The sequence below is a fragment of the Heterocephalus glaber genome, unplaced genomic scaffold (genome assembly GCF_053883595.1).
Source record: "Heterocephalus glaber isolate CG9 unplaced genomic scaffold, H.glaber_assembly_v1.0 deba00001442, whole genome shotgun sequence".
NCBI classification, from domain to species: Eukaryota; Metazoa; Chordata; class Mammalia; order Rodentia; family Bathyergidae; genus Heterocephalus; species Heterocephalus glaber.
This window is the reverse complement of record NW_028258296.1, coordinates 57,490,070-57,516,567: the sequence shown is the minus strand read 5'-3', so window position 1 is coordinate 57,516,567 and position 26,498 is coordinate 57,490,070. Positions and strand designations below refer to the sequence as shown.

The window sequence follows — 26,498 nt, the reverse complement described above, 5'->3', positions numbered from 1 at the left end:
GAAGCCTTTTGGGGAATGAAGTCTTTTTCCAAAAATTTGCGGCTCAGCTGGATCCCGGCCCTTGCATCTTGGCGGCTTTGAGGCTTTCGGAGAGACAAGAACCTAGATGTAGAGCCCGAGTTTGAGGGTGTGACCTGACTGGTGCGGGGAGAGCCCTTGAGGATCTCAGACTGGAAAGTGTAAATTCTCGCAATCCTCACGCGCTGCGTCTGCGGCCATAACCTACCTGGGGTGGGCCCGATTTGTTCCTGACCCTAGCGGACGAACCCTGGGACAAGGCGGAGCCAGGATATGGGGGCACCCTGAGGCCCAGCTACCGGACTTGGAGGGAAACTGAGGAAAAGTGTTGCGGAGGGTGACTACGGTTCTAAGGTCAGAGGTCAGGGTAGCGAGGAGGTGTGAGGGCTCGAAGGTCAGAGGGGTGCTGGAGGAGACCAAGACGGAGACCGAATACTCAGGAGACAGATTTGTGAGTAAGGCGCTTGGAGGAGGGAGAAGCCAGGAGGGGAAGAGGGCGGACTTGTGCGGGGGAAGCGGGAAGACTCAGGAAAGAAGAGACAGGGCAAAGGAATACCCTGAATATCCATTCCCTGAGTTCGGGCCGTCACCGTCGTTCACTTAGCCCGGCCTCCCTCAGTTGCAAGCCCAGCTAGTGAGGACATGGCTTCTCCCTCTAGACAGCCGCCCCTCGGGGGCTCAGGGCTGCTTCAAGGGAGCCGGGCTCGCTCTTATGGAAGCCTGGTGCAGTCAGCCTGCTCCCCGGTGAGGGAAAGACGCCTGGAACATCAGCTGAAGCCCGGAGACACCCTAGCTGGACTAGCACTCAAATACGGAGTGACGGTGAGTCTTCCAGGACTGTGGGGGTAAATAACCATTGAGGGGAGATTGTAGTGATCCTCAAGAGAATGTAGGCAGCCTCCCCTGACGTTTTTTTAAATCGTGCTGTGGTCTGTTCTGCCTTTATATGTTTTGTTTTTCCTTCTCTGTGTTCCACTGCCTGGTTGGGACTGATCCTGTTCCACTACCCAATAGAGAGGAACAGCTCCTATTTATTATGCCAGATACCATGCTGGGAGCTTTATGTATAGTATATTAACCTATTTGACCCTCGCACCCCTATCAAGTGTACAACTATTGTTTTTTTTGCAGATGAAGAAACTTGAGACTTAGATTGGTTAACCGATTTGACCAAGGTCAAATAACTGTCAGAGTTGGAATTCAAAAAGATCTGTCTGACTCTAAAGCTACTATTAACCACATAGACAAAATTTAATTGAGACTGATTAAATATTGACAGCAAATAATGAAGAGCTGGTTTTTAGTTCTAAGTCCCTAAAGTGCGTATCTCTCGTTCTTTTTTTTTTTTTTTTTGGTACTGGGGATCAAACTCAGGACCTTGCGCTTTCGAGGCAGCCCCGGGAACCACTGAGCTAAATCCCCGGCCCACTCTCGTTCTGTTTCCTACTTGTAAGGTGCAAAACAGGTCCTCTCTATCCCAATTCTATCCTATTTCAGGTCATGCCTAGAGAGTAAAATTAGAGAAATAAAAATATACTGCATTAGCTCGCTTTGGATAAATTATTTTTCTTTTTTTAACCAATAAATATATAAATAAAAATATATTGCATTAATGGTCTTGAGATTGTCCCCAATTTCCAGCTCCATTTTGTACAACAATTGTTGGATTTAGCCAGAATTTTTGTGCTTGCTATATTTAAAGCACTATGGGTCTGGGGATTTAGCTCAGTGGTTCCGCCGCCTGCCTCCCAAGCGCAAGGTCCCGAGTTGGATCCCCGGTACCAAATAAACAAACAAACAAATAAAGCACTATGGTAGGTTTTTTTGAGAGTTAAATATACAGTTGCTGCTCATGTAATTTTCAATCTAATGAGAAATATACAGGGACAGAATAATTATGACAGAACGTGGTGAGTTTGTATTGGTATTAACGGGGAAAATCAGAAAAGAAGATTTTTTACTTGGAAGGAAGAATGGGGTAGACATCTGTGCAGGTTTTAAGGGCTTCATCACTATAGGCCTTGAAAAGCTTAGAAACTTCTGTGTTCCCTTTACAAACCTATGCAATACAGGTGTTTATCTTTCCAATGACATCTGTGCTCCTTAAGGGTAGAAACTTTTGGGCCGGGATTTAGCTCAGTGGTTCCACCACCTGCCTCCAAAGTGCAAGGTCCTAAGTTTGATCCCTGGTACCAAAAAAAAAAAAGATTAGAAACTATTTCCTTTCTTTTAGGGTGGTTCCCTTAGAGGATCCAACCCGGGGCACTCTACTGGTGAGCTACATGCATCTTCAGCCATTGCCACCTCCCCCCCTTTTTTTTGTTTTTTTGAGGCAGTGTCTCACTATGTAGTTCAGGCTGGGCTTAACTCACTATGTGGCCCAGGGTGATCTTGAACTCCCAAGGATGTTCCTGTGTCAGCCTCCTGAGTGCTGGGATTACAGGCATCTGATGCCATGCCCAGTAGAACTATTTCTTTTTAATTTTATATCTTTAGATTCTGGCATAGGTACCAGCAAATAGAAGATCAAGAGACCACCCCCTTTTGGGTGCATATTAGTGATACAGAATAATGAAGTTCATTTTGATACATGTATATAACATATTTTGATTTTTGTCCCCATTTCCCTCTCCTTTCCTCCTGCCTCCGCCATCCCCTTCCCAATCTCTAAAAATCTGCCTTCTAGTTTTTTGTCATCTCTTCTTAATTAATTAATTAATTAATTTTTTTGGTACCGGGGATCAAACTCGGGGACCTTATGCTTGCAAGGCAGGCGCCAGAACCACTGAGCTAAATCCCCAGCCCTCTTCTTAATTTATTAAAAGATTTTATTTAATTAATTAAAAATGTGGCTAACTTTTTCACACATGGAAATTGGGAGTATAGGAAAGAAAACATTTCCAGCTGGGCATGGAGGCACATTCATGTAATTCCAGCATTCTGCATTGCCGAGGCAGGAGGATTGCAAATTTGAACCTATGCATTTAGTGACTTAGTGAGACCCTGTTTTCAAAATAAAAAATAAAAAGGGCTGTGGATATAGCTCAGTCCAAAAGGCCCTGGGTTTAATCCCCAGGTTTTTTCTGTTTTTGGTCCTGGAGATCAAACTCGGGACCTTGCGCTTGTAAGCCAGGCGGAGGAATAATCCCCAGTTTTGAAATTTAAAAAGACAGAGAGAAAGAGAAAGAATGAAAGACAGAATATTTCAAGTCGAGGAGATGGGCTGAGCAAATGAATTGGGTATGAAAGTGCAAGGCAACCACAGGGGCTTATACACTGTGTTAAGGGAACTTGGGGCTGGGCTTGGTGGACACACATTTGAAGCCAGCCTGGGTAATTTAGGGACCTGAGGAGACTCTGTCTCAAACAATAGGGCTGGGGGTGTAGCTCAGCAGAAGAGCTTGTACCTAGCATAAGCAAAGTCCTGAGTTAAATCCTCAGCACAGAAAAAAGAAAGAAAAAAGGGGCCAGGAGTTTAGCTCAGTGGCACCATGCCTGCCTTGCAAGCCCAAGGTCCCAAGTTCGATACCCAGTACCAAAAGAGGAGAGGGAGGGGGAGGGGGAGGGGGAGGGGGAGGGGGGAGGGGAGGGAACAAGAAACTGGGTCATGCAGGGAATCAGCAATTGACTATTAAGACATCCCCCACCCCCACCCTGGTGCTGGGGATTGAACCCAAGGCCTCCTCCATGCTAAAGCAATATTCTATGACTGAGCTACACTCCACCCCTTTTAAGATAGGCTCTCAGAAGTTGCCCAGGCTGGGCTCCAACTTGTGATCCTCCTGTATCAGCCTCCTGAGTAGCTAGGATTACCAACATGTACCACAGTGTCTGGCTTCTGAGACTGTTGTATACCCCTGGAAAAGCTCTGTAGTCTAAAATAAATAAATAAATAAAATAAAAAACAAAACAAAACAAAAAAACAGCAAAAAATGGGCTGGGGATTTAGCTCAGTGGTTTCATTGCCTGCTGTGCAAGCGCAAGGACCCAAGTTCGATCCCCAGTACACCCCCCCCCCCAAAAAGCTCTGTAGTCTAGTTAAGAAGAGTCTTGTGTTCTGGTTTTATTCTTCTGCTTATGAGCTGAGTTGCTGCCCCTGTCTGGAACCTTAGTTCGCCATTTTTTAAATGAAGAAAATGTATATTTAATGATAATTGCTTAAGTTGTTACCTACCTACCAATTAAGGAACACTTAATATATACCAGGCTTTATACTGTATTATCTCAGGTTATCTTCATCAGAATATGAGGTGGGTATAATTACTCTCATTTAAAGATAAACTGGGCATGGTGCCACATGATTGTAATCCTAGTGCCCAGGAGGCTGAGGCAGGAGGATCACTGTGAGCTCCAGGCCAGCCTGGGCTACATAGTGACTTCACGCCCAGCCTGAACTTCATAGTGAGAGCCTGTCTCAAAATAAAAATAAAAGGGCTGGGCTGGGGATTTAGCTCAGTGGTTCTGCTGCCTGCCTTGCAAGCACAAGGTTCTGAGTTCGATTCCCAGTACCAAAAAAGAAAGAAAGACTGGGGTGATGGCCTAGCATCCCTCTGGCCAATAATAAAAGCACCACAAAACTCATGTTATTCATAACATCTTGGAGCTGGAAGGGAGCTATGATGTAATCTAGGCAAATAAAATTGATAGCATCGGGGCCAGGGATTTAGCTCAGTGGCACCTCGCTTGCCTCATAAGTGCAAGGTCCTGAGTTCGAGCCCCAGTACCAAAAAAAAAATGTTTTTGATAGCATCGAAGTATTTGTCATGTTCAAAAGTACAAGACAATTTTAACTTTTTAAAATCATTCAGATTGCTGAGTGTTGCAATTGGTGGAGGGTGAGGCAGGAAATTTGCAAGTTCTAGGCCAGCCTGGACTATACAGCAAGACCTTATCTCAAAAGAACAATAAAAGCTGGGTGTGATGCTTCACACTTGTAATCCCAGCACTTGGGAAGCTGAAGCAGGAGGATAACTGCAAGTTTGAGGCCAGTCTGGACTACACAGTTAGTTTAAGACCAGCCTGAACTACGTAGCAGGACAAAAAACAAACAAAAAACCCAATAAAATAAAATAATTCCAAATTAATTCCATTAATCTGATTTTATTTTTAAAGGCCTTCTAAGATTTTGTCAAGTTTACTGTAATAATCTTCCCCTAGGGCAGAAAAAGCTTTTATATTTGACAGATACAAGAAATACGATTTTCCAGACTGGTGCCAATATAAGATGAAGTCATAGTAAAACTGACACTCTGGGGGCCAGGGATTTAGCTCAGTGGTTCCACTACCTGCCTTGCAAGCGCAAGGTCCTGAGTTTGATCCCCGGTACCAATAAATAAATAGTATGAGGTGCTATATTTTATTGTCTCATTTATTCATGAATAAATACTTTTTATAACCCCCTGTTATATGCCAAACTGTGTAGAATACTAAAGCATACCTTAGGGATACAGAGACAACAAGTTATCTCTGCCCTTAAAGGACTCACATGGTTTAGGCAAAGAAGTGACTAACTGTATAATAGGGCGGAGTTGTTTGTTTGGTTCTGGTCTTGGTTTGTGCAGTAGTAGGGATCAAACCCAGAGCCTTGCTGTACTAGGCAAGCATTCTACCACAGAGCTGTACCCAGCTCATAGGGCAGGTTGGTCTGTTGTTTATTTTTGCAGCACTGGGGATTGAACTTGGATTTTTGCACTGAGCTTCACCCTTGGCCCCCACAGGCATGGGGCAAGTATTCTTACAGCAGTCCTTTCCGGCTGCATTGAGAGCCCTGAAGAGGGTCCCACAAAGGTGTCAATAGTTGATGAGTAGAAATTTTCCAAGCAGGGAAGGGGATCAGTGTGATTTCAGGATGAATAAAAACACAAAAATGTGAAAGATTATGGAATCTTCAAAGTAAAATGAAAAGTTCAGGGTAGCAAACTGCACAGGTGACAAAAGAGACAAGGCTGGGGGTTTCCTTTGGGAGCTAGACTGAGAAAGCCTTGAATGCTGACTTGGATTTTATCTTTTAGCCAGTGATAAGCCATGGGAGGTTTACAATAAGGAGGCTAGTGGGTTAACCAGAGGCGTTATTCTAGAAGGATGTCAAGAAGGACATGAGTAGAAATGAAAGGGGAAGATAACCCAGCTGAGAAGGTTCTGTTCTAAAGTGACAGCAGTCGACATGAAGATGAGACAAGATGGAAAGATTTGTTTTGTGGATACTGAAGATTGAACCCAGGCCCTTTTCACTGGGTGATACCACCAGCCTTTGTTTGTTTGTTTGTTTTGTTTGTTAGTTTTTTGAGATAGGGTCTCATTATGGAGCCCGGGCGGGCCTCAAGTTTGTGGTGATCCTCCTGCTTCAGCCTCCCAAGTGCTGGGATTACAGGTGTGCGCCACCATGCCCGGCTACCACTTTACTTTTGCCTTTTTTTTTTTTTTTTTTTTGTACTGGGGATCGAACTCTGGACCTTGTGCTTTCAAGGCAGGCACTGGAACCACCGAGCTAAATCTCCAGCCCCGTGCTTGTTTTTTTTTTTTTTGAGACGAGGTCTCACTGTGTAGTTCAGGCTGATTTTGAACTCACTATGTAGCCCAGGCTGGCCCTGAACTCACAGCAGTCCTCCTGTCCCAGGCTCCTAAGTGCTGGGATTACAGGCATGCCCCACCATACCTGGTACCACTTTTGTTTTTGGTCTGTATTTTTTTTTTTTTTTTCAGTACCAGGGATTGAACTCAGGACCTTGTGCTTGCAAGGCAGACATGGTACCACAGAGCTAAATCCCTGGCCCACGACTTTTGCTTTCTAAGACAGCGTCCCAGTTTTTCACTAAGTTATCTAGGCTAGATGAACTTGTGATCCTGCTGCCTCAGTTCCCCAGAGTGCTGGTATTACAGGTTCACCACTATGCCTGGCATTTCTTTTCATTTTTGCAGTCCTGGTGATTGAACCCAGAATCTTGCACATACTAGGCAAGTACTGTATCACTTAGCTGGATCCATAGCCCCCAGATTGAACCCATGGGTTTCACACTGAGCTATAATCCCCAGACCTTTTCTGAGGGGAAGGGTTTAAAACAGGGTCTTGCTATGTAATAGTTCAGGGTGGCCTTGAACTCATTATGTAGTCCAGGTTGGCCTCGAACTCACAGCAATCCTCTTGCCTCAGCCTTTCTAGTGCTGGGATTCAGGCATGCGCCACCACACCTGGCCTTATCCCCAACCTCTTCTAGTTTTTGAGACAGTGTCTTGCAGTTTGCCCAGAGTGAGCTCTAACTTGGGATTCTCCTGCCCCATCCTCCCAGAGTGCTGGGATTGTAGGTAGGCACTACCATGACTGGCTCCAAGACCCCAGATTTTTAAAAAGCTTTTGTTGACCAGTTTGGTATGGGTGATAAAAGTATAAATTAAGCCAGGCATAATGGCTCACACTTGTAATCCCAGCACTCTGGGAGGCTGAGACAGGAAGATTGCAAGTTCAAGATCAGTCTGTGCAATTTAGCAATTTAGTGTGACCCTGTCTTGAGATAAAGAAAAAGGGCTGGGAATATAGGTTAGTGTGAAGGCCTTGGGCTCAAACTCTAGTAGTATCAGAAAAAAAAATTATTTGTTAAAGGTGATACTGATATTTCTTTCTTCCTCCTCCTCCTCCTCTTCTTGGTTTGTTTATTTTGAGACAGTAAATTCTGTCTCTCTAATTCAGACTAGGCTTGAACTCGCCAAGTAGCCCACCCAGGCTGGCCTCAAATTCAACAGTGATCCATCCTCCTGCCTCAGCCTCCCAAGTGCTGGAATCACAGGTGTGTGCCACCACACCCGGCTTTTTTGCCATTGATTTTTCTAAGCAAACACTCTGGCACTGAGCTACATCCCAGCCCAACACTGATATTTCTGCCTTGCAAGGCCAGGTAGACAGTGATGCCAGTCACTTACTCCATGATGAATAAATAGGTACAAAATTAAAATCTGATAAAAGAAATAATTAGTATAGTGTGAAAAGCATTTCCAGCCAGGGATTTAGCTCAGTGGTTCTGTTGCCTGCCTCACAAGCGCAAGGTCTGGAGTTTGATCCCCAGTACCAAAAAAGAAAAAGAAAAGCATTTCCAAAGGGAATGAAAAGGCCCAAGATTCTAGTTCTGCCTCCATCATTCACTTGCTAGATAAACTTAAGCAAGTAGCTTAACCTTTCAGAGCCTTTACCTTTACCTTTGTTTTGGTTTTTTTTTTTTTTTTTTTTTTTTTTTGGGTACTGGGGATCGAACTCGGGTCCTTGTGCTTGTGCAGCAGGCGGTGAAACCACTGAGCTAAATCCCTGGCCCCAAAATTCACCATCTTTTTTTTTTGGTACTGGGGATTGAACTTGGGTCCTTGTGCTTTCAAGGCAGGCGGTGGAACTGCTGAGCTAAATCCCCGGCCCTACCTTTACCTTTAACAGTGGTTCTCACCTTGAGGTCCCATGCTCTCCTGGGCCCACAAGCTCAGAACTATTTTCCTAGTGAGATGTTATTTCTCATGAGTGTACAGTGTTTCCAGGGACTGCATGATGTGTGATATTGCAACAGATTGAATGTGGAAGCAGCCAGAGAAATCCTGTTGCCCTCTGCTAGGTCAGCCATTAAAGTGATTTGCAAAAACACAAGGCAGTGCCTCTGTCCTCGCTACTTTTGTTTTGTCTTGAAAAATAGAGTTTTCATTAACATGTATATGTTAACTTGTAATGAGTTTGTTATTTTTATATATAGGCTTTTAAGATTTCTCAGCTTTATTTCTCTCTTTTTCTTTCTTTCTTTTGATTTTTTTTTTTTTTTTTGGTATCAGAAATCAAACTCGGGACCTTGCACTTATGAGACAGGTGACAGAACCACTGAGCTAAATCCCTGGCCCTCTTTTATTGATTTTTTGAGACAGGGTCTTACTATGTATCCCAGGCTGGCCTCAAACTTGTGACAGCCCTGCCTCAGCCTCCCAGGTACTGGGATTATGCGCGTGCGCCACCACACTGGGCTTGTATAATTACTTTTAGAAGCTTGAGATTTTATATAAGATTGATAGTTGTTACTGTCATTAATTTTGGTGACCTTTTTTTAAAGATGGAACAGATTAAGCGTGCAAACCGCCTTTATACTAATGACTCCATCTTCCTGAAGAAAACCCTCTACATCCCCATCCTGACAGAGCCCAGAGACCTGTTCAATGGTTTGGATTCTGAGGAAGAGAAAGATGGAGAGGAAGAGGTGAGCCCAAGCAAGGGTGACTCATGGCCACACTCGGCTGAGAGCAGTAAACAAGAGCCGGGTTCAGAGCGCACCAAAGGTGACATCCTCCCCACACCTGGCCAGGACTCCCCCGGGCCCACCCATGACCTCTCCGCCTCCGATTTCCTTAAGAAGCTTGACTCACAGATCAGCCTGTCAAAGAAGGTTGCTGCACAGAAGCTGAGCAAAGGAGAAAGTGGGTGAGTGCTGAGTGAGTCTTCCTAAGTTGCTCCATAGACCCCTGGCCAGCCTCCCCATGAGCACAAGGAAATGAGGACAGCAGCAGCAGAAGCGAGGCGGACCTTTCCCTGGGTGGCCCAGAGACGGAGCACAGCCTGTGGCTGCTGGAGGGGTTGAGGCGCTGGGACGCTGGGTTCTGTGTTTCCTGGTGTAAGACAGTTGATTGTTCTTGCTGCTTTCTTGGTCCATGCAGGAGCATTAGGGCTAAGACTTTTCCAGATGATATTGAGACCATCTTGGAGCAGAAAGCTCGTGAAGCAGGAGAGGACAACAGCTTTCCCTGTACCTCCTGGCCCATCCTCAGTTCTTCCATTGATCTGTGACTCTTTCCCCCCTTTCCTCACCTACAGGGTGCCGGGGAAGGACCCACGTTTCCACCTGAGCTCCCCGAGGATGCAGCAACGAGCAGTCCTAGGTCCTGTGCCACTGACTCGGACCTCTCGGACTCGGACACTTCGGGACCAGGAGGATGAGATCTTCAAACTCTGATGTCCCCTGAAGTGACTGAGGGAAGCAGGATTTGGAAGGAACAGCTTGAGAGAGAGAGGAGCCTGAGGTGAGGCTCAAGAACATGGCTTCCCAGCCTGCCTCTCTCTGACCATCTTCCCCAGCCTCCTGGCCATCAAGAGCTGGAGGGCATTTTGGGGGGTAAAAGTAGGAGATGAGGACTAGATCCCTTCCCAGTTCTTGGCTGAATCTGGAGCTGTCCTTTGAGATTAGGGTGGCTTTTACATCCCTGCTGCCTTTCTTATCTCTGACCATTCCCTGCCCTTAGAGCAAGGAAGCAGAGACTTCCCTTCAACTTCCCAGCTCCAACTTTGTTACCTAATTTATTTGGTGCTATATTGAGTAATATTTATTTGCTATATCTAATTCCTTCCCACTCTCAGCCTAAAAATGGGATTGCCATAGCCCACAACCGTGAGCCATTGGCAGCTGGTTCCCCAGCTTCCCCAGCTCCTTTGCTGAGCATGACACTGAGGACAGGGAATCTTTTCCTCAGTCTCAAGGACAAGGATTTGGTCCCAGTCTTGGTTTTTTGAGACAGGGTCTTACTTTGTAGTGCAGGCTGGCCTTGAGTTCACTGTATAGCTCATGCTGGCCTCGAACTCAGGGCACTCCTCCTGCCTCTGCCTCTCAAGAGCTGGGATCGATCACAGGTGTGCACCACCATGCCTAGCTTGGGGTCAGTCTTGACTAACCTTTTCCATGTGACTTTTTCACAACTCTTGCTCCGAGAACCAGCAGCAAAGTAGGGATCTGACCTGTCCATTCTGCCCGTTCACCCTTCTAACCCGTCCTCTGCTCGGGCTGCCATGGGGCTGAGGGGTGGAAGGAGGTCGCCTGCCGTGGCGGTGGAGGAGGAGGAGGTCGCCGTGGGAGTCTCTGTTGCACACCCCCACCAGAGCCTGTCTATGCCTTGCTCCTCACGGTGTATTTATTTGCGACTTGTAGCCCTGATCTGCAGCACAGCTTGCTTTTTGTTTCTCAAACAGAAGAAGTAGGCAAGGGAAGCTTAGTCGTACTGGGAATATGCCTCAGCCTCCTGTTTGGAAGTGGTGAGAGGTGAGACGAGTGGCGTGTATATACCTCCTTTCCTGTGATGGTACTGAGGTGTAGAAGCTGGAGAGATTAAACATTGAGGCCTGTGCATGTTTCAGTAGTTTTATTTCCCCAGTGAGACTCTCCCTGGCTTGCCCCTTCTTCCTGCACCCTGGGACAGAGCCTCTGGTATCTGTCCACACTGTGCCTAGAGCTGGAGGGCCAGGGTGTCTCCAAGGGCCACCCCCCCACCCCCCGCTTCTGTCCTTAGTGTCTCCAGGAGGTTGTGTGGGTTCTGTCCCCTTTGGTTTGTAGGGGAGGGGCCTTCCCTGTTTCAGACGTCCCTTGTGGGAGGAACAGAGATCCAAGTTTCACTTCGCCTTTTTCAGGCAGCTGTTTCCTGTGCTGGGGCTGGAGTGGGAGTGAGGCCCCCTCGCATGGGTCTTCTCTCCCAGCAGTGAGGCTCCGGTGGGAGAGAATGAAGCCCGGGGCTGAGAAGCGCTAGTGCCTAGAGCAGGGTTAGGAAGCCCTCGGTGTGTCGTTTTCTGGTCAGCCAAGGCACAAGGCCTGGTCCAGGCTCAGAGCTTTCCCTCATCCAGCAGCTTCCTGAGCCCATCACAGATCTTGCCAAGGTGCTGCCTGAAGTCAGGCCCGTAGAGAGCGGTGAGCAGACCCAGGTCAGAGAAGTGGTCGAACACATGGCGGATGCGGCCGTGGGACTTGGGGGTGAGGTGGCGCCCTACCAGCTCCAGCAGCACATCTCGGCACTCGGTGAGCAGGCCAGCCAGCACGGCGGCCTCAAAGGTGAAGTCCACCTCCCCAAAGCTTAGCGCCGTCATGGCGCCCTGCCGCAGCTTCTGGCGGAATCGAGTAGCCAGGGCCAGCTCCTCAGGCCCAAAGCAGCCATTGCGATGCAGCACGGCCACCTTGACCGCCACCTTGACCAGGTCCTTGATGACCCGCTGGGCCTGGGGCCGGCTATGCGTGTAGTCCTTGGACACACGGTAGAGCTCGTCCAGCACCTCACTGCTTGTCTCATCGATGAAGAGGTGAGCCACAGACCGGCCCGCCATCTTGCTCAGCAGCTTCTTCTCCACCTGCAGTGCCAGGCTCTTTGAGCTAAAGGACTCCATGGTCCCTGGGGACGGGGATGCGCTCAGTGGCTAGAAGAGAGGCCACAGGCTTTCTTAGAAAAAGAGAAATGGCTTTTCCCTTTCTGTTGCTTCTTTGGTTACTTTGTCCCATTTCCCCTACGCCTCCTGGGTCCTCTGTGTTTTGCTGCCTCCCTCCTGCTTTTCCTTTAGTGTTACAGGAGCATCTGGAGGAGCACTGCTAGGCCCCCTGGAGGCCCCAGGGAAGGCAGCCTCCACCAGAGGAGGGGCTTAGCTGACAGGCCACTCCCACACCACCCCAGGGACCCTGGCTCTGCACCCTCTGTCCAGCAGGTATAGGTCCTGCGCTCCATAAGCTGAGGCTTGTGTTAAATTATTTACCAGACGGGCCGGGGATCTAGCTCAGTGGTTTCGCCGCCTGCTGCGCAAGCACAAGGACCCGAGTTCAATCCCTGGTTCCAAAAAAAAAATTATTTACCAGAGATCAGACACAACTGATTTCCTGACTCCGAGAGCCCATGTCAGTTGTTGCCTTTAAAGAAGTGGAAACAGGTCCTGGGAGTCCTAATAAGAATAACTAACATTTGCTGAGAGCCTGCTGTGTGCCGAGTGTTTTTTGTGAACTGCCTCTCTCCCCAACTGTATAAACAGGTGTCCCCATTTTACCGTGAGAAAACTGAAGTTAAGAGAAATGAAGCGTGTTGGCTGGAGTCATAGTAAATGATAAAAATGAGTTTCAGGTCAAGTAATCCCAGGATCCCTTTCTCCCTGGACCGCTGTCTTCAAGGCTGCGCGTTCGGCGCGCCCAGCTGGGACTCGGCCTCCAGGGCAGCAGCCTGCAGGTGTGCGGGCTCCGGGCTGCACTGAGAACCCTGCTGGGTGCTTCTGCTGCAGAGGTCCAGGTTCCCGCCCCACGGCCCCCTCCTGTGCTTCTTCTAGTTGTTTTTGCTTCTTACTTCCCCCTCCCCTGCTCTGCAGGATGTGGCTATGACCGCAGTGAAGAGCAGCCTCGCCCTCTCCTCCAAAGGACACTGGGAGTCCGAAGAGGCAGGGGAGACAGTAACCCCGAGGGTTTCTCCTCCCCACAGAGCATTCCAGTAGGAGCCTGCAGCCCTGATCTGCTCCTGACCTGCCCCAGGGCTTTCTGACCCGGCTCCACAGCTGGAAGAGGCCCGGAAGACGCAGTTGCTCCAAGTGAGGCTTCCTTCCTCCTCCGCTTTTCTGTTAGCCAGCTCCCCATTGCCCCTCTGGCAGCTCGACTTCGCCCCACTGTCCTCACTGCCTTCTCTCTCCCCCGCTCTCTCCTGGGTCTTCCCTATGATCTTCTGTTCTCCCTCTGGTCCTCGCCATCTCTCCATGCCTCAAGATTTCTGAGATCTGTCACACGGCTGCCCGTGCCCACCCTGCCCCTCAGCCCCACACCCAACCCCATCCCAAGCCAGGTCTTTCAAAGGCTGCCTTGCCCCATGGGAAAACTAAGATCTACTGGGGACCCAAGAATTCTACAAGTTAGAGCTCCACAATATGGAACGTTAAAGCTGAAGGAGCTAGAGACCCTTCTGCCACCAGCCCCCTGAAGCCACCCTCGTCATGGACAGTCCCTCACCTGCCACGAGGGACGGGGGCCAGTCTGGTGTGGATGTCCGGGAGAGCTGACAGAATGGAGAAGCTCCCGGGTGAGAGGCCCTTTGGCCCAGCCCCACCCGCAGGCCCCGCCTACCTACTCTGCTCAACCTCCGGGTCCTCCTCACCGGCTCAAGAGAAAGCTCGAAATAAGACAGAGGTCGAGAGGAATAGGACTCTGTTGGAAATACGCTTGACTTCGAGGTGGGGAAAAGGGATTGCACATCCCTGCTCTCAAAACTTCTTGGTTCTTTCTTGCTGCCCAGCTCCTTGAGACCCTATTCTACTTCTGTGGCACTGGGCAGGATGTAAAGTCCAAACTGATTGGACTGGGGTTGGGGGTCAGTGGGGAAAAAGTTCTCAAGCTTGAAAGGGTGGCACTATGGGGCAACATTATCACGAGCATCGTCCAGTGCCTGCCTGGAAGGTGGCTAGCAGGTATCCCAGCCCTTAGTACTGGAGGGTGGAAACACTGGGGCCAGGGCTGCCGAACCACCTGTGACCGGCAGGTGTCAGCACTGTACTGAAGCACTAAGGAAAGAAGCCTTCAGGGACCCACCAATGAGATGTCACAGTTCTTGAAGGTGACAAAAATATTTGCCGACTACAGTCTTATAACACAGCCGGGCCTGGTGGATTCGAGGCCAGCCTGGACTACACACTTAGACCCTATCTCAAAACAAGCAGAGAAGGCCAGGCATGGCAATGCATGGCTGTAATGCCAGCCCTTGGGAGGCTGAGGCAGGAGGATTGCCAAGCGTTCAAGGCTACCCTGAACTACACAGGGAGACTCTGGAGGGGAAGAAAGCAAAGCAAAATGATTCCACTAATTAGGCCAGAGATTTAGCTCAGTGGTTTCGCTGCCTGCTGCGGAGGCGCAAGGACCCGAGTTCGATCCCCCGGTACCAAAAAAAAAAAAAGAATTATGGGAGTGACCCAGGGATTTAGCTCAGTGGTTTTGCCACCCAAGCACAAAGACCCGAGTTTGATCCCCAGTACCAAAAAAAAAAAAAGATTTAGGAGTAAAGAAGCTTACAAGTTTAGATTAGTCCTGATTGGTTAGAGGAGGTAGACTTGGAGTCATAGATTCAACCACTTATAATCGTGGGGCTAAGCCAGGAGGACTGCAAGTTCAAGGCCAGCCTGGGCAATATAGCCAAACCCTGTCTCATACACACACACTCCAGAAAAGAAAAAGGATTAAACTTTTTTTTTTTTGAGACAAGGTCTTGCTATATAGTTCACACTGGCCTCAAACTTGCAGTGATCCTGCTTCAGCCTCCAGAGTGCTGGGGTTACAGGTGTGTGCCACCATCCCCGGAAATTTAAACTATTTAAAAGCCAGAGATGGGAAAGAAGTGATTCCCAGATGACTGGAACCGCATTAGCACATACAGTGAATAATCACAATATGAGACATTTTCAGGAAGGAGTGATTTATTCTGCATATCTGGAGTATACATTCTTTAAGAGATAAGTGATGAAAGAAAAAGTTGAGACAGTGACTGACTTTAAAGAAGTTACTCAAGAGTTCAGGCCTTGTGCCAGGCATAGTGGATGCACTCTGGATGCTGAGGATTTCGAGTTCAAGGCCAATCTGGTGAGACTCTGCCTAAAAAAAAAAACAAACTAAAAAGTTGAAGGCTTTCCTGTAGGCAGTGAGGAAACTCTAAAAGTGATCAGGGAAGTAAAATAATTAGCTCAGTGGGAATGTGTGAGATGCTTCAATAAATGTGTAGTTGGGGAAGGGTATTGATAAGTGACAGGATGATATAGCTGGCCTGGCACAGGGTGAGGGGCTTTGGGCCCTCGCCAAGTCTGTGCTCCACCACTGAGCTATCCCGAGGGTCCCAGGATATGGTGACTCTATGGGAGAGAGGCTCAAGAAGGGGAAAGCCGGGGAAGTTGCTTGGTTATGCAAAGTGGAAGAGTGCCCAAGGTGCTCCTCGGAAACAGTGATTGGCCCTGTCTCCTTATTTCCACCGCTCTTCCTCACTCCTGGGATCCAGAGCTGATTCTCTAGCTCTGGGATCAACTTGGATTGGGAATTTTTTTTTTTTTTTCTGTACCAGAGATCGAACTCAGGACCTTGCGCTTGTGAGGCAGGCAGCGGAACCACTAAGCTAAATCCCCGGCCCTGGATTGGGAATGTCGACAAGTCTTTTAAGTAGTTTGGTGGCAGAGGGATGAAGAGAAATGGAAAGCTTTAGGAATGGGGAGCTGGACTGAGTGAGGGACTATTTTTAGCTTTTAGCTGAGGATGTTGGAAGGCTAAGAATGGAGCCAGAGGAGAGGGAGGCTTAGCAAATGCAGAGGAGAGAGGATAGCTGTGGAGTAAGGTGTAGGGCAGATGAAAATGAATGAGCTAAGAGTTCTGGGGAAGGAAGTGAGAAAGGAGCGGGCATTGTGGGGTGTGCTGTGTAGATGTGTAAACATCTCTTTTTTTTTTTGGAACTGGGGATCGAACTCAGGTTGTTCTGCTTGTGCAGCAGGTGGCGAAATCACTGAGCTAAATCCCCAGCCAATGTCTCATTTTTTAATTGTTTAAAATTTATTTTTAGGGGCCAAGAATGTAGCTCAGTGGCAGAGCACCTGCTTGGCAAGCATGAGGCCCTGAGTTTGATTCCTGGTAACAAAAAATTTATTTTTATTTATTTTTTGCACAGGGTCTTGCTATGTAGTTCAGGCTGGCCTTGAACTCCAGTATTCCTTCTGTCTCGGACTCCCAAGTCCTGAGATTACAGGTGTGCACCACCACACCTGGTTTAAATATCTCATTTAATCTTTATTTATTTATTTATTTTTGGTACAGGGGATTGAACTCGGGTCCTTGTGCTTTCGAAGCAAGCGGCAGAACCACTGAGCTAAATCCCGGGCCCTATCTCATTTAATCTTTACACTCTACCCTTTTTGATGATGAAAAAGCAGAGGCTTAAACATGTTAAAATAACTTGTCCCCAAGTTACAGATCTAGAAATGGCAGCATGAGGACCATTTGTGTTTCTCAAGAATGTGTTTTTTTCTGATGATTAACTCACAAGCTTTTGAGTTTTGGGGGGATATTTTTTGGTACCAGGGATCGAACTCAGGTCCTTGTGCTTGCACAACAGCTGGTGAAACCACTGAGCCAAATCCCCGGCCCCACAAGCTTTTGAGTTAATTACTTAAATAGCCTAGCATGGCTGCATTCTACTTCTGTTTGCTCTATGAATACACTAATCACACACTTTGGACAATACTAGGCACCACTAGCAAAAATCATAGGGAAAGAAAAGTCCTTTTTGTAAGAAATGTACTGGGGCAGGGAGTATAGTTCAGTGGTAGAGGGCTTGCCTAGCATTAATAGGGTTTGATCTCCACTGCAAAAGAAAGATAGATGAAGAGGGCCAGGGATTTAGCTCAGTAGTTTCGCCACCTGCTGCGCAAGCTCAAGGACCCAGGTTGGATCCCTGGTACCAAAAAACAAAACAAAAGAAAGATACATGTAGATAGGGGAGAGACAGGGAAATGTACAGTCTACTTGGAAAATAAGAACAAAGGCAGCCAGTCATGGTGATTGCACACCTGCCTGGAATCCTAGCATTCTGGGAGGCTGAGGCAAGAGGATCTCAAGTTCAAGCCTAGACTGGGCAACTTAGCAAGACCTCATCTCAAAATAAAAATTGGAGGGGCCAGGGGCTTAGCTCAATGGTGCCGGCACCTGCCTTGCAAGCCCAAGGTTCTGAGTTCGATCCCTGGTACAAAAAATAAAATTGGAAATGGGATGGGAATGTAGCTCAGTGCAAAAGCCTTGGGTTCAGTCCCCATAAATAAATAAATAAATAAATAGGCAACAAAACTACAAGAAGATACAAATACGGTAATAGTTTCTGAGCCCAGAATTCTCCTCACTCTACCTATTCACCTTTCCTGCTCCATCTGTCTTCAGTCCCTTCTTGTGCTCTGCTCCACCCTTGTTGATTTTCTCTTACAATTTTACTTTGTTTGTTTGTTTGTTTTGGAAAAAGAGTCTCACTGTGTGGCCCAGGCTGGCCTCAAACTCATGGCGATCCTCCTGCCTCAGCCTCCTGAGTGGGATCACAGACCTGCGCCACCATCCGTGGCTCTCTTACTTCTTATAGCACTTTGTGGTGGTCTCTCCCCCACCTCCTGCCACTTGTCCCTGTGTTCTGTATACCTTCCCACTTCTTGTCCCTCTGCCTAGAACTCACTTCCCACACATCCTTTTCCCGTGTGTTTCCTCTGCAAACCCTGTCTTCCCTTAGCCCCTCTGCTGTGCAGCCCTCTAGACTCACACTCCTGTGTGATCTCAGAGACTGCCTTCCCACCCAACTGTGGACTGGACGGGGACAGAGATGATGCTTTTCTGCGCTCAGTAAATATTTTCTGAAAGTACAAATTCAAAATACATCCAACAAGAGATAAGGGGGAAAAAAAAAAGAGATAAGGGGGAGAGGGGATGGTCGCACAGCGGCAGTCACATGTAATGATGTTCATTTACCGGGTTCCTAGGGAAGGTTTTATTTTCTCTTAATCTGTACCCATTTCTTTCTTTCTTTTTTTTTTCTTTTGGTACCAGGGATCGAACTCCGGTCCTTGTGCTTGTGCAGCACGTGGCGAAACCACTGAACTAAATCCTCGGGCCTCTGTACCCCTTTCTAGTAATCTTTATCCACAGCATATAATTAGTAGCAAATGAAAAGAAGAAAGAGGTGCTTTTAGATATAAGAACACTGGTGACAGAATGAACACAGCAAAAGGAGACTAGGAAAGCAGAAAAGCAGACAACTGAACATTGCAACACGTTTGGCCAAGTAAAGGAGGAGTGAACAGCATGAACCACAGATAGCCTGAAGTCCTCACTGTTCTTGGATGGTGAGGTTCATGGTGCTGCCTCTGAGTAAGCGGAAAATGGGACAGTGATAATGTCTTAAATATAGGAAGCTTTGTTTTTTTGGTTCTTTTGAGACAAAGTCACTGTGTAGTTCAGGCTGGCCTGGAACTCACTGCAATTTTCCTGCTTCAGCCTCCTGAGTGCTGGGATCACAGGCGTGGGCCACCTCTCCTGCCCATGAAGCACTTTTGAGTTTACAGATCATCTCACCACAAAATCTTAGTTGGTCCTGGGAAGTAGGCAGGGAGGTAATGTGCCCATCACAGACAGCATACTACTTTAGCGCCAAAGAGTTTATCCAAAGCCTTGCTCCAGAGCTGAACCTAGGTCTTACTTACTTCAAATCTTCTTACCACTCTCTAATCCACAAGGGATTAATAATACCTTTCTGAGTAATCTCCTTTTGAAACAGAATGAAGTCTGCAGGTATAGTATATTGGCAGAGCACTTGTCTTGCATGCACAAGGCCCTGGGTTTGATCTCTAACGCCAAAAAGGAAGAAAGAAAAAAGTTGAAATAGCATAGAAATATTGAGAATAGAACACGGCCAGCCTTTGATTTAGCTGAGGTTTGGTTTTTGGTACTGAAAGTTGAACCCACGGCCCCCCCACGTGCTAACCACGCTCCACGAGCTCCGCCTGGCCTCAAGGAGGTTGCAGCCGGCAGGGATAGTGCTGTGCTATCAGTTCCAGAGCACGAGAGGATGATTTCCAGCAATCAGACAGGACCAGCCTGACCCAGCTAGAGACAGTTCCCAGCTTTTAATCTTTTTTTTTACTTTTAATCTTCGATGCATTCATTTCTTCCTCTACTTACTGCCTGCCAGACATTATGAGTCAGTGCTAAGGATAAAAAGATAAAAGACAGACTTCCTGTCTTTAGACTAATGGAGAAACGCAAATGGAAGTGTCTAACAAGCAATTGTTTACATGGGTGTACAATGATGGTGAGCAGCAGAGTTATTGTCACTGTTAGTGTGGATTATCTATTTTGTTTTTTTTTTTTTTGTAGTTCAGGCCAGACTCAAACTTGTGAGTCTCCTGCCTCAGCCTCCAGAGCACTGGGATTACAAATACATACCACCTGCCCAGCTGGATTATTCTGACCCATGAGAAGGGGACCCTCGGGAACACCCACACTCCAGGGGTGGTCAGGGAAAGGCATATTAATAGAAGTGAAGACATTCATTCACTTTAAGAATTTATTAAGCTCATTGTCTTTGTCAAGAGAAAAGAACTGCATGAGCCAAAAGAGGAGAACATTTCAAGGAAGGAGAGGTTAACAGGGTCAAGCGCCATAAAGGACAAAAGGAGGGACAGGAGTGCTGTGCAGAGAGTGAGGAGGTCACCGGTCAGTGGGTTTATGAGGGCAAAAATTAGAAAGATTCAGGGCCGGGGATTTAGCTCAGTGGTTCCACTGCTTGCTTTGTAAATGCAAGGTCCCAAGTTTGATTCCCGGTACCAAAAAAAAAAAAAATTAGAAAGATTCAGAAGTGAATGTGAATCATGAAAATAAGTAAGCATAGATGACTAGAAGCTTAGCTATGAAAGGAGAAAGATTAGCTGATGGCTACATACAGATGAGGATTAAGAGAAGTTTGGAATGTTTTTCCTTTCAACCTGGGAGATATACATGTATTTGTGTTGAGAGGAAGAGGTCAGCAGAAAATAAAAGGTTATAAAATAAAGGAGGGCCGGGGATTTAGCTCAGTGGTTCTGCCGCCTGCCCCACAAGTGCAAGGACCCAAGTTTGATCCCCGGTACCAAAATGAATAAAAAATAAAGGATTTGAAGATGTGAAATTCAGCACTGCGAGGAGAAACAGTACAGAATTTTCAATATGGAGGATGGAAGCCACGGCCTTCATACTGAGCTACATCTATAACCCTTTTTAATTTAATTTAATTTTTTTTTTTGAGATAGGGTCTCACTAAGTCCCTAAGTGCATGGGCTGGGCTTGAACTTGTCTACTTGTCTTTTTTTTTTTTTCTTTTTAACAGGGTCTCACTATATTCCATGCTGGCCTAGAAATGCTGTGTAACCCAAATTGGCCTTGAAGCCTCAATTCTGCCTCAGCCTCCCAAGTGCTGGGATTAGAAGCATGTGCCACCACGCAGGCGTACAGACTTGTACAGACTCAGAGTACAGACTTGTTCAGCTAATGTGGTAATGGTTGACACCTACTATGTGCAGGCACGATGCTGAATGGAAAGGACACTGTGGCAGGCAGGACAGACACACTGCATGGAGTGTACAGTACAGTGGACAGGAGATTTTAATGCCTTGTCTACCAGTATGAGAGAGATGTGAGAATGCAGCTGAGTTCATCTGCAGGAGGCCAAAGTTGGAAGTCTCACCTTATTGCTCTAATTTCTCTGAAGATGGACGTCAGTTCTACAGAGATGAGTACAGAGTGGTGAGGAAAGGAACTTGAGAGAAAAGAAGGACAATTTGAAGTGGCTCCAAGTGGGGATTAGGAGAGTGACTTTCCTAGTCTGGAGATGAGATCCTGCATTTATGAAGACTCTGTGGGACTGTATGATTTTCTTCAGAACACCAGGAGAGTAGGAACAGAATTGGGTTTGATTTGTCTTTTGAAATAACTCCCAGATTCATCCATTTCTTTCCAAACCCATGCAGGGTCTTGTCACAAGCTAGGCAAGCACTCTATCACTGAGCTACTCTCCTTTTTTTTTGGTATCGGGATTGAACTCGGGTCCTTGCGCTTGCGCAGCAGGCGGCAAAACCACTGAACTAAATCCCTGGCCCTCCTTTTTTTTTTTTTGGTAGTACTGGGGATTGAACCCAGGGCCTTTGCACTGAGCCATATCCCCAGCCCTTTTTTATTTTGAGACAGGGTGTAGCTAAATTGCTAAATTGCCCAGGATAGGCTCAAATTTATAATTGTCGTGCCTCAGCCTCCCCAAAGTTCTGGGATTACAAGTGTGTGCCACCACACTGGCTCTGATTCCTCTAAATGTTGATGTATCTTTCTCCCCAAATTCCTTTCTAGCCTTTAAAATAATCCCTGGCTAATCCAGTGGTCCACTGTATTGCCTTGGATCCAAGACACTTTAGCAGTTAATCTTGTGTAGATTTCTATCTATTGTTTCTGATTCTATTTCTACTGACTCACCTGGACTTAAATCTCTGTATCTGTCTCTAAGTGTGTGTGTGTGTGTGTGCGCGCGCGCGCGCGCTTGCTGTGGGGCTTAACCCAATTGGTGATGCCACCTGCTCTGATCCCAGTCTGCTTAAGGCTGGTGCAGAAATGGTAAACCCCTTCCTCTCCTGTCCACTAGTCTAGAGACCAAGATGTGGGTGAAGTACCCACTCAGTAACACTCTCCAGGAATGCCAGTGTCTCCCAGGCCACCTACTTTCCTGGGAATTTTGAGAATGTCTTTTGTCCCAACCCCACGCAGGGAAGAATCCTATCAGGCAATACCAAGGTGGAGGCCAAGCACCATGGTCTGCAGTAGCCTCCTGCTTTCTCCTCAGAGACATTCTTAGGAGAAGGGGAGGGAGGGAGCAGGAGCAGCCTCGAGGTCTAGAGAAAGTCGAGGCCCTCAGGCAGGGTGGGACATCACTAGTCCTGGGCCCCTGGAGCACACAGGGTTAGGGCAGCTGTTCACGGTCCATCTTTCAGGGCTCTCTGTCCCTCTTTCTGTGGAGTATCTGAACACATTAGTCTTGGTCTCCACAGTTCTCTTTTGGCATCAGCCCCTCTCACCTGTCACCTTCCATCAGCCAACAGCCTGACTGCTGGCCACCATAGTTTCCTGGCTCCTTGGTCCCTGGCATGGTGGCCCAATCCCATCTTGCTTTGACAGTTGAGGAGGGCAGGGCGATGACAGGGACATGGAAAACCTCCTGTGGACACTTCCCTTTCCCAGGCCTCAAGGCCCTAGCTATACGCACCCTCCTTACTGGGGTCAAGATGAACCAACAGGAGGAGGCACGTGGGGAGAAAGGACTTAGAGGTGAAAATCGTAGGGAGGAGAAACGCAGGGCTGGGGAGGATTCAGAGCGAGGCGAAGCCTCCCTAGGGAACAGGGGTGCCAAAGCCTTTGAAGGAAAGTGGGGGGATCTCACAGGCTCTGACAGCCCAGAGAGGGCCCCCAGGTTTCCTGTCTCTCTTTTTCTAAGCTTCTCTTGCGTCCTCTCTTGTGACATTTGTTCCTTGAACCTCCCCCTGCCAGCCTGTCTCTGTTTCTCTGTGTGTGTGTGTGCGTGCGTGCGTGCGTGTGTGTGTGTGTGTGTGTTCGTGTTCCTCCGTCCTGGCTTCGGCGACTGTCCTCGGGTCTCTCCACCTCCCGCGGGTCTCTAGTCTCCAACTCACCCTCCCGCCTGGCTCTCAGGGTGGACGCTACTCCTGGCGCCCCGCCCCAGAGCAGCACTATAGGCGGAGAGGCGGCGAGAAGGCGGGGTATCACAGGCTTCTAAGGACACGATTGGCCGTGGCAAACGGGGGGGCCGTGTCGGAGGCGGGTCCCTCAGGAGGCGGGCGGGGCGGCTCGGGCCGAGCCCAGAGCTCCGGGCGGTCGCATTGTTTTCCTCCGCGGAGCCGCGGCGGGAGTGGGGGCTGTGACCCGGACCCAGGACTCTCGAGACCCAGTAGCGCCCCGGAACCGAGAGCCAAGGACTCTCCAATCGGGACGCCCATCGCGTCTCTCCCGAGCCCCAACCCCGGATTGCGAACTCCGCGCGGCGCGGGGCTCCGGCCGCTCGCCGCGCCCTGGATGGCACCGACCCGCCTCGGCGAGCAAGTACAGTACCTCCGGGCAGGGACGGGGCTCGGGGACCCGGGGTGCGGCGGGCCGGGCTCCGCGAGTTGGGGCGCGCGGGAGGCGGGGGCCGTGGCCGAGCTCCGTCGCCGCCCTGGTGGGCGCAGGGTCTCGGCGCCTCCGCCGCCCGGTCCTCTCCAGCCGCGTCCGGTTGGATCGGGGAGCACGGAAAGGAATATTTTGGGGTGCGGCGCGCACCGTGCAGGAGGTGGAAAACCTGGCCTCTGGCCTTCCTCGCAGGGAAACTGTGCTCCGAGACCCAGGGGGGCCGGACCCTCCCGATGCCTCTGCGGGATGGAAAGGAGACGCGTTTTTCGCACTTTGGTTCAGGGCTGCACCGTCGTCCTTGTGCCCGGAGGAGCCCGAGCACCCCTGGGGGGTTGGCTTGAGCAGAGTCGGGGAGGGGCCCCCGAGAAACCTCGGCTCCACCGTCCACCTTGTCTCACCCTTCTCGGCCCCGGGCTTTGTGTTAGTCCGGTCTCGGAGGAGCAGAGCCGCGCGGGCGGCCGCGTCCTCGCTCGTGGACCCCGCTGCGCCCGGCCCGGGACCGCCCTCCTGGTTCCCGGCCCCGGCCCGGTTTCCCGGCCCCGAGACCGCCCCGCCTCCCGGCCCGCTCCGGCGCGCTCGGGCTGCGCCTGCGGCCCCTCCAGCCCCTCCTCCCGCTAACGTGGCTCTGGGACCCGGTCCCGGCCCAGACTCCGCTGCCTGCACCCCTCGGAGCCCCGGTCCAGCCCTGGCCCAGACTCACCTCCCGCGGAGCCGCAGACACCTGGGTTCTCTCAAGGGGCTGGGGGGTGCAGGAAAGGTGCTGAGCCTGACCAAGGCCGAAGGGTGGGGAGAGGTCTCGGACAGCAGAGCCGCCGCGCTTCGAGGGTCCTCGCACACCCCCGGCCCCCCGGGGCGGGCGACCAGCCCGAGGGCTTCCTGCTATTGTCCCCAGACCTGTCCCCCGTTTCCCATCCCTTCCCCAGCTCTGCTAGGCTCTGGCTGTGACCTCGGCCACTCCCCAGAGGTAGCTGGCCGGCCGAGGGGAGAGAGAAGGGCTGTTTCCTGTTCCCAGGAAGGGGGAGAAGGAGTCGGCCAGGTCTCCCCGGGATTCCTGCAGGTCACAGTGAGCCCTTCCCCAGGTCAGGGGTGGGTGGAAACCACCCAGATGCTGTGCCCCAAAACAGCTATGGGAAGCCCTCAAAGATGTATCACAGTAAGGCGAGGGAGCCAAGGCAAAGGCCGGCCGAATGCTTTCAGGGGCTGGACCAATCCTGCCTGCGTGTGCGTGGGGGGCCAAGGAAGGGCGGTAGGGGAGGGAGGCAGGGCCTGCTCTGGGGAAGAAGGAAGGGGCTGGGGTGCCTGCTATCAAAGCATTTTGCCTGGAAATGAAAAGCATGCAAATTAGATGCAAATGAGCCTCTATTGTCCCTGGCTAGGAAGCTTTTGCTAAGAAGGCTGGGAGTATGAAGGTTTTGACGTAGGAGTGGTCCTCATGTCCCACAGACTCACCCAGTGGCTCCTTCCCCCAAGTCTGGCTCTGCAGTTCCAGGAGTTTCTGGCTAGGGGCCATCCTCTGCCCTCCTCCCTGAGCCGGAAGCCTCCCCAGCACCTTTGTAACCACACTGCATGTCCCCCTCCTCCGCCTTCAAGGCAGTCTCCCCCACACTGAGCTTCAGCAGACTTCTCTGGAATTTTCATACTTATCAACCTATCCCATATTGGGGATGGAATCCATGGGTGTTCGCCCACTGACCTGCACCCCAAACCTTTTTTATATTTTGAGACAGGGTCTCACAAAGTTGCCCAGGCTAGGCCATGCTTAGTGGTGCACGCCTGTAATGCCAGCCCTCTGGAAGCTGAGGCAGGGGGATCAACATGAGTTTGAGGCCTGCCAGGGCTGCATAGTTCAAGATCAGCCTGAACTACTTAGCGAGACCCTGACTCAAAAACAAAACAACAACAACAAAAATGAGTTGCCCAGGTTGGCCTGGAATTTGTGATTCTACTGCCTCAGCCTCCCTGGTGCCATAGGTGTTTGTCACTACACTCAGCTTCACATTTACTTTTGAAGCAAGACTTAAAGAAAAACAAGTCCTTCCCAGCCTGGGGCAGTCCCCTCACCCCATCATCCCCCTCTCCCCTGTAGCTGTAACTCCTTGTTCTGGTACAGATAAAATTGACAACTATGTCCTGTAAACAAAGTTTATGATACTCTGTTCTCATATGATTCATAAGACACTGTCTATTTTCAAGACAAGTTTACAGAACTGCCCTTGAAAACCACCCCTTCTATAAAATGTGTAAAAGCTGGAACTTCTCTTCCTTCAGCACTCTTCCTTTGGACAGGAGTCTGTGGAGCTGGTGGACACCTTAACCCTGAAATAAATCCTCCTAAATCCCACCAGTCTCTCCTGACTCTTGGAATTCTGCAGCGTTTCTAAGGGCTGTGGTAAGGGAGGTGTAACTCAGCCTCTTTCCTCCTTTTGTCCCTTCTTCCATTAGGTCAGAGGTCTCCTGTCCCCCTCCATCCCCGCAGGAGCCAACATCCCAGGTAAGGAAAGCCAGGGATGGAAGCGGGCACAGCCAGGCAGCAGGAAAAGGGTCTCCCTGTTCTCCCCACCTGCTAGAGGCCAGAGTTGTTTCCTGGGTGAAGATATTAGTTGCCCAAGGCAACTGGGGGGGGGGGAGCAAGAGAGACAAACTGTGTCCTTCCTTCCCCGGGGAGCCCTAGCATCCGGGAACACAGTACGGGGAGGGAGGGTTGTGCTCCAGGCCCTGCGCTGGAGGGTCGTTAGCTGGCTGGCTGCTCTGCCCCTGGGGAAGGTGGGTCATCATTAGGTGTCCTACCCCTTCCCTTCCTGAGGCTCTCCAGGGGCCCCACCTGACGTCAGCCTCCCACCAGTGACACACTTGGGTCCTGGCTTCAAGAGTGGAATTATTGGGAAGATGGACGCGGGTTGGGCCTGTACGCCCAGGAATTCTTCTCTAGGGGGCTTGGTGGGATGGGCAATTGAGTATTACTGTTATCTGTTCACGAAAGAAACCATTCTTACCCCTTCC

At 49.5% G+C, this 26,498-nt stretch overlaps 3 protein-coding genes across 4 annotated transcripts in view; 2 read left to right on the top strand and 1 right to left on the bottom strand.

Moving 5' to 3' along the window:
* The first annotated feature begins 45 nt into the window (after window positions 1–45).
* Window positions 46–23,012, top strand: Lysmd1 (LysM domain containing 1). Of its 2 annotated transcripts, XR_205644.4 has the most exons (4): window positions 46–840; window positions 9,090–9,454; window positions 9,845–10,050; window positions 13,237–23,012. XR_205644.4 is itself a non-coding variant. In XM_004854019.4 (3 exons), exons 1-3 carry the CDS (start codon window positions 661–663, stop codon window positions 9,981–9,983), a joined length of 684 nt encoding a protein of 227 aa, XP_004854076.1. In that variant the 5' UTR covers window positions 46–660; the 3' UTR covers window positions 9,984–11,145. The 2 variants fall into 2 exon arrangements, 1 of the variants encoding a protein (XP_004854076.1); XM_004854019.4 differs by lacking the exon at window positions 13,237–23,012 and having other exon boundaries at window positions 9,845–11,145.
* Window positions 11,146–13,830, bottom strand: Tipe2 (TNF alpha induced protein 8 like 2). The gene is made up of 2 exons (XM_004854018.4): window positions 13,755–13,830; window positions 11,146–12,199 (listed from the first exon to the last, which is right to left on the bottom strand). The coding sequence occupies exon 2, from the start codon at window positions 12,167–12,169 to the stop codon at window positions 11,615–11,617; it is 555 nt and encodes a 184-aa protein (XP_004854075.1). The 5' UTR covers window positions 12,170–12,199; window positions 13,755–13,830; the 3' UTR covers window positions 11,146–11,614.
* Window positions 23,013–23,297: 285 nt separating the features above from the next.
* Window positions 23,298–26,498, top strand: part of Sema6c (semaphorin 6C) — a 40,917-nt gene continuing 37,716 nt past the window's right edge. The window contains exons 1-2 of the mRNA XM_087212742.1: window positions 23,298–23,432; window positions 25,941–25,989. The gene's annotated coding sequence lies outside the window, so the exon portion shown is untranslated. The remainder of the gene's footprint in view (window positions 23,433–25,940; window positions 25,990–26,498) is intronic.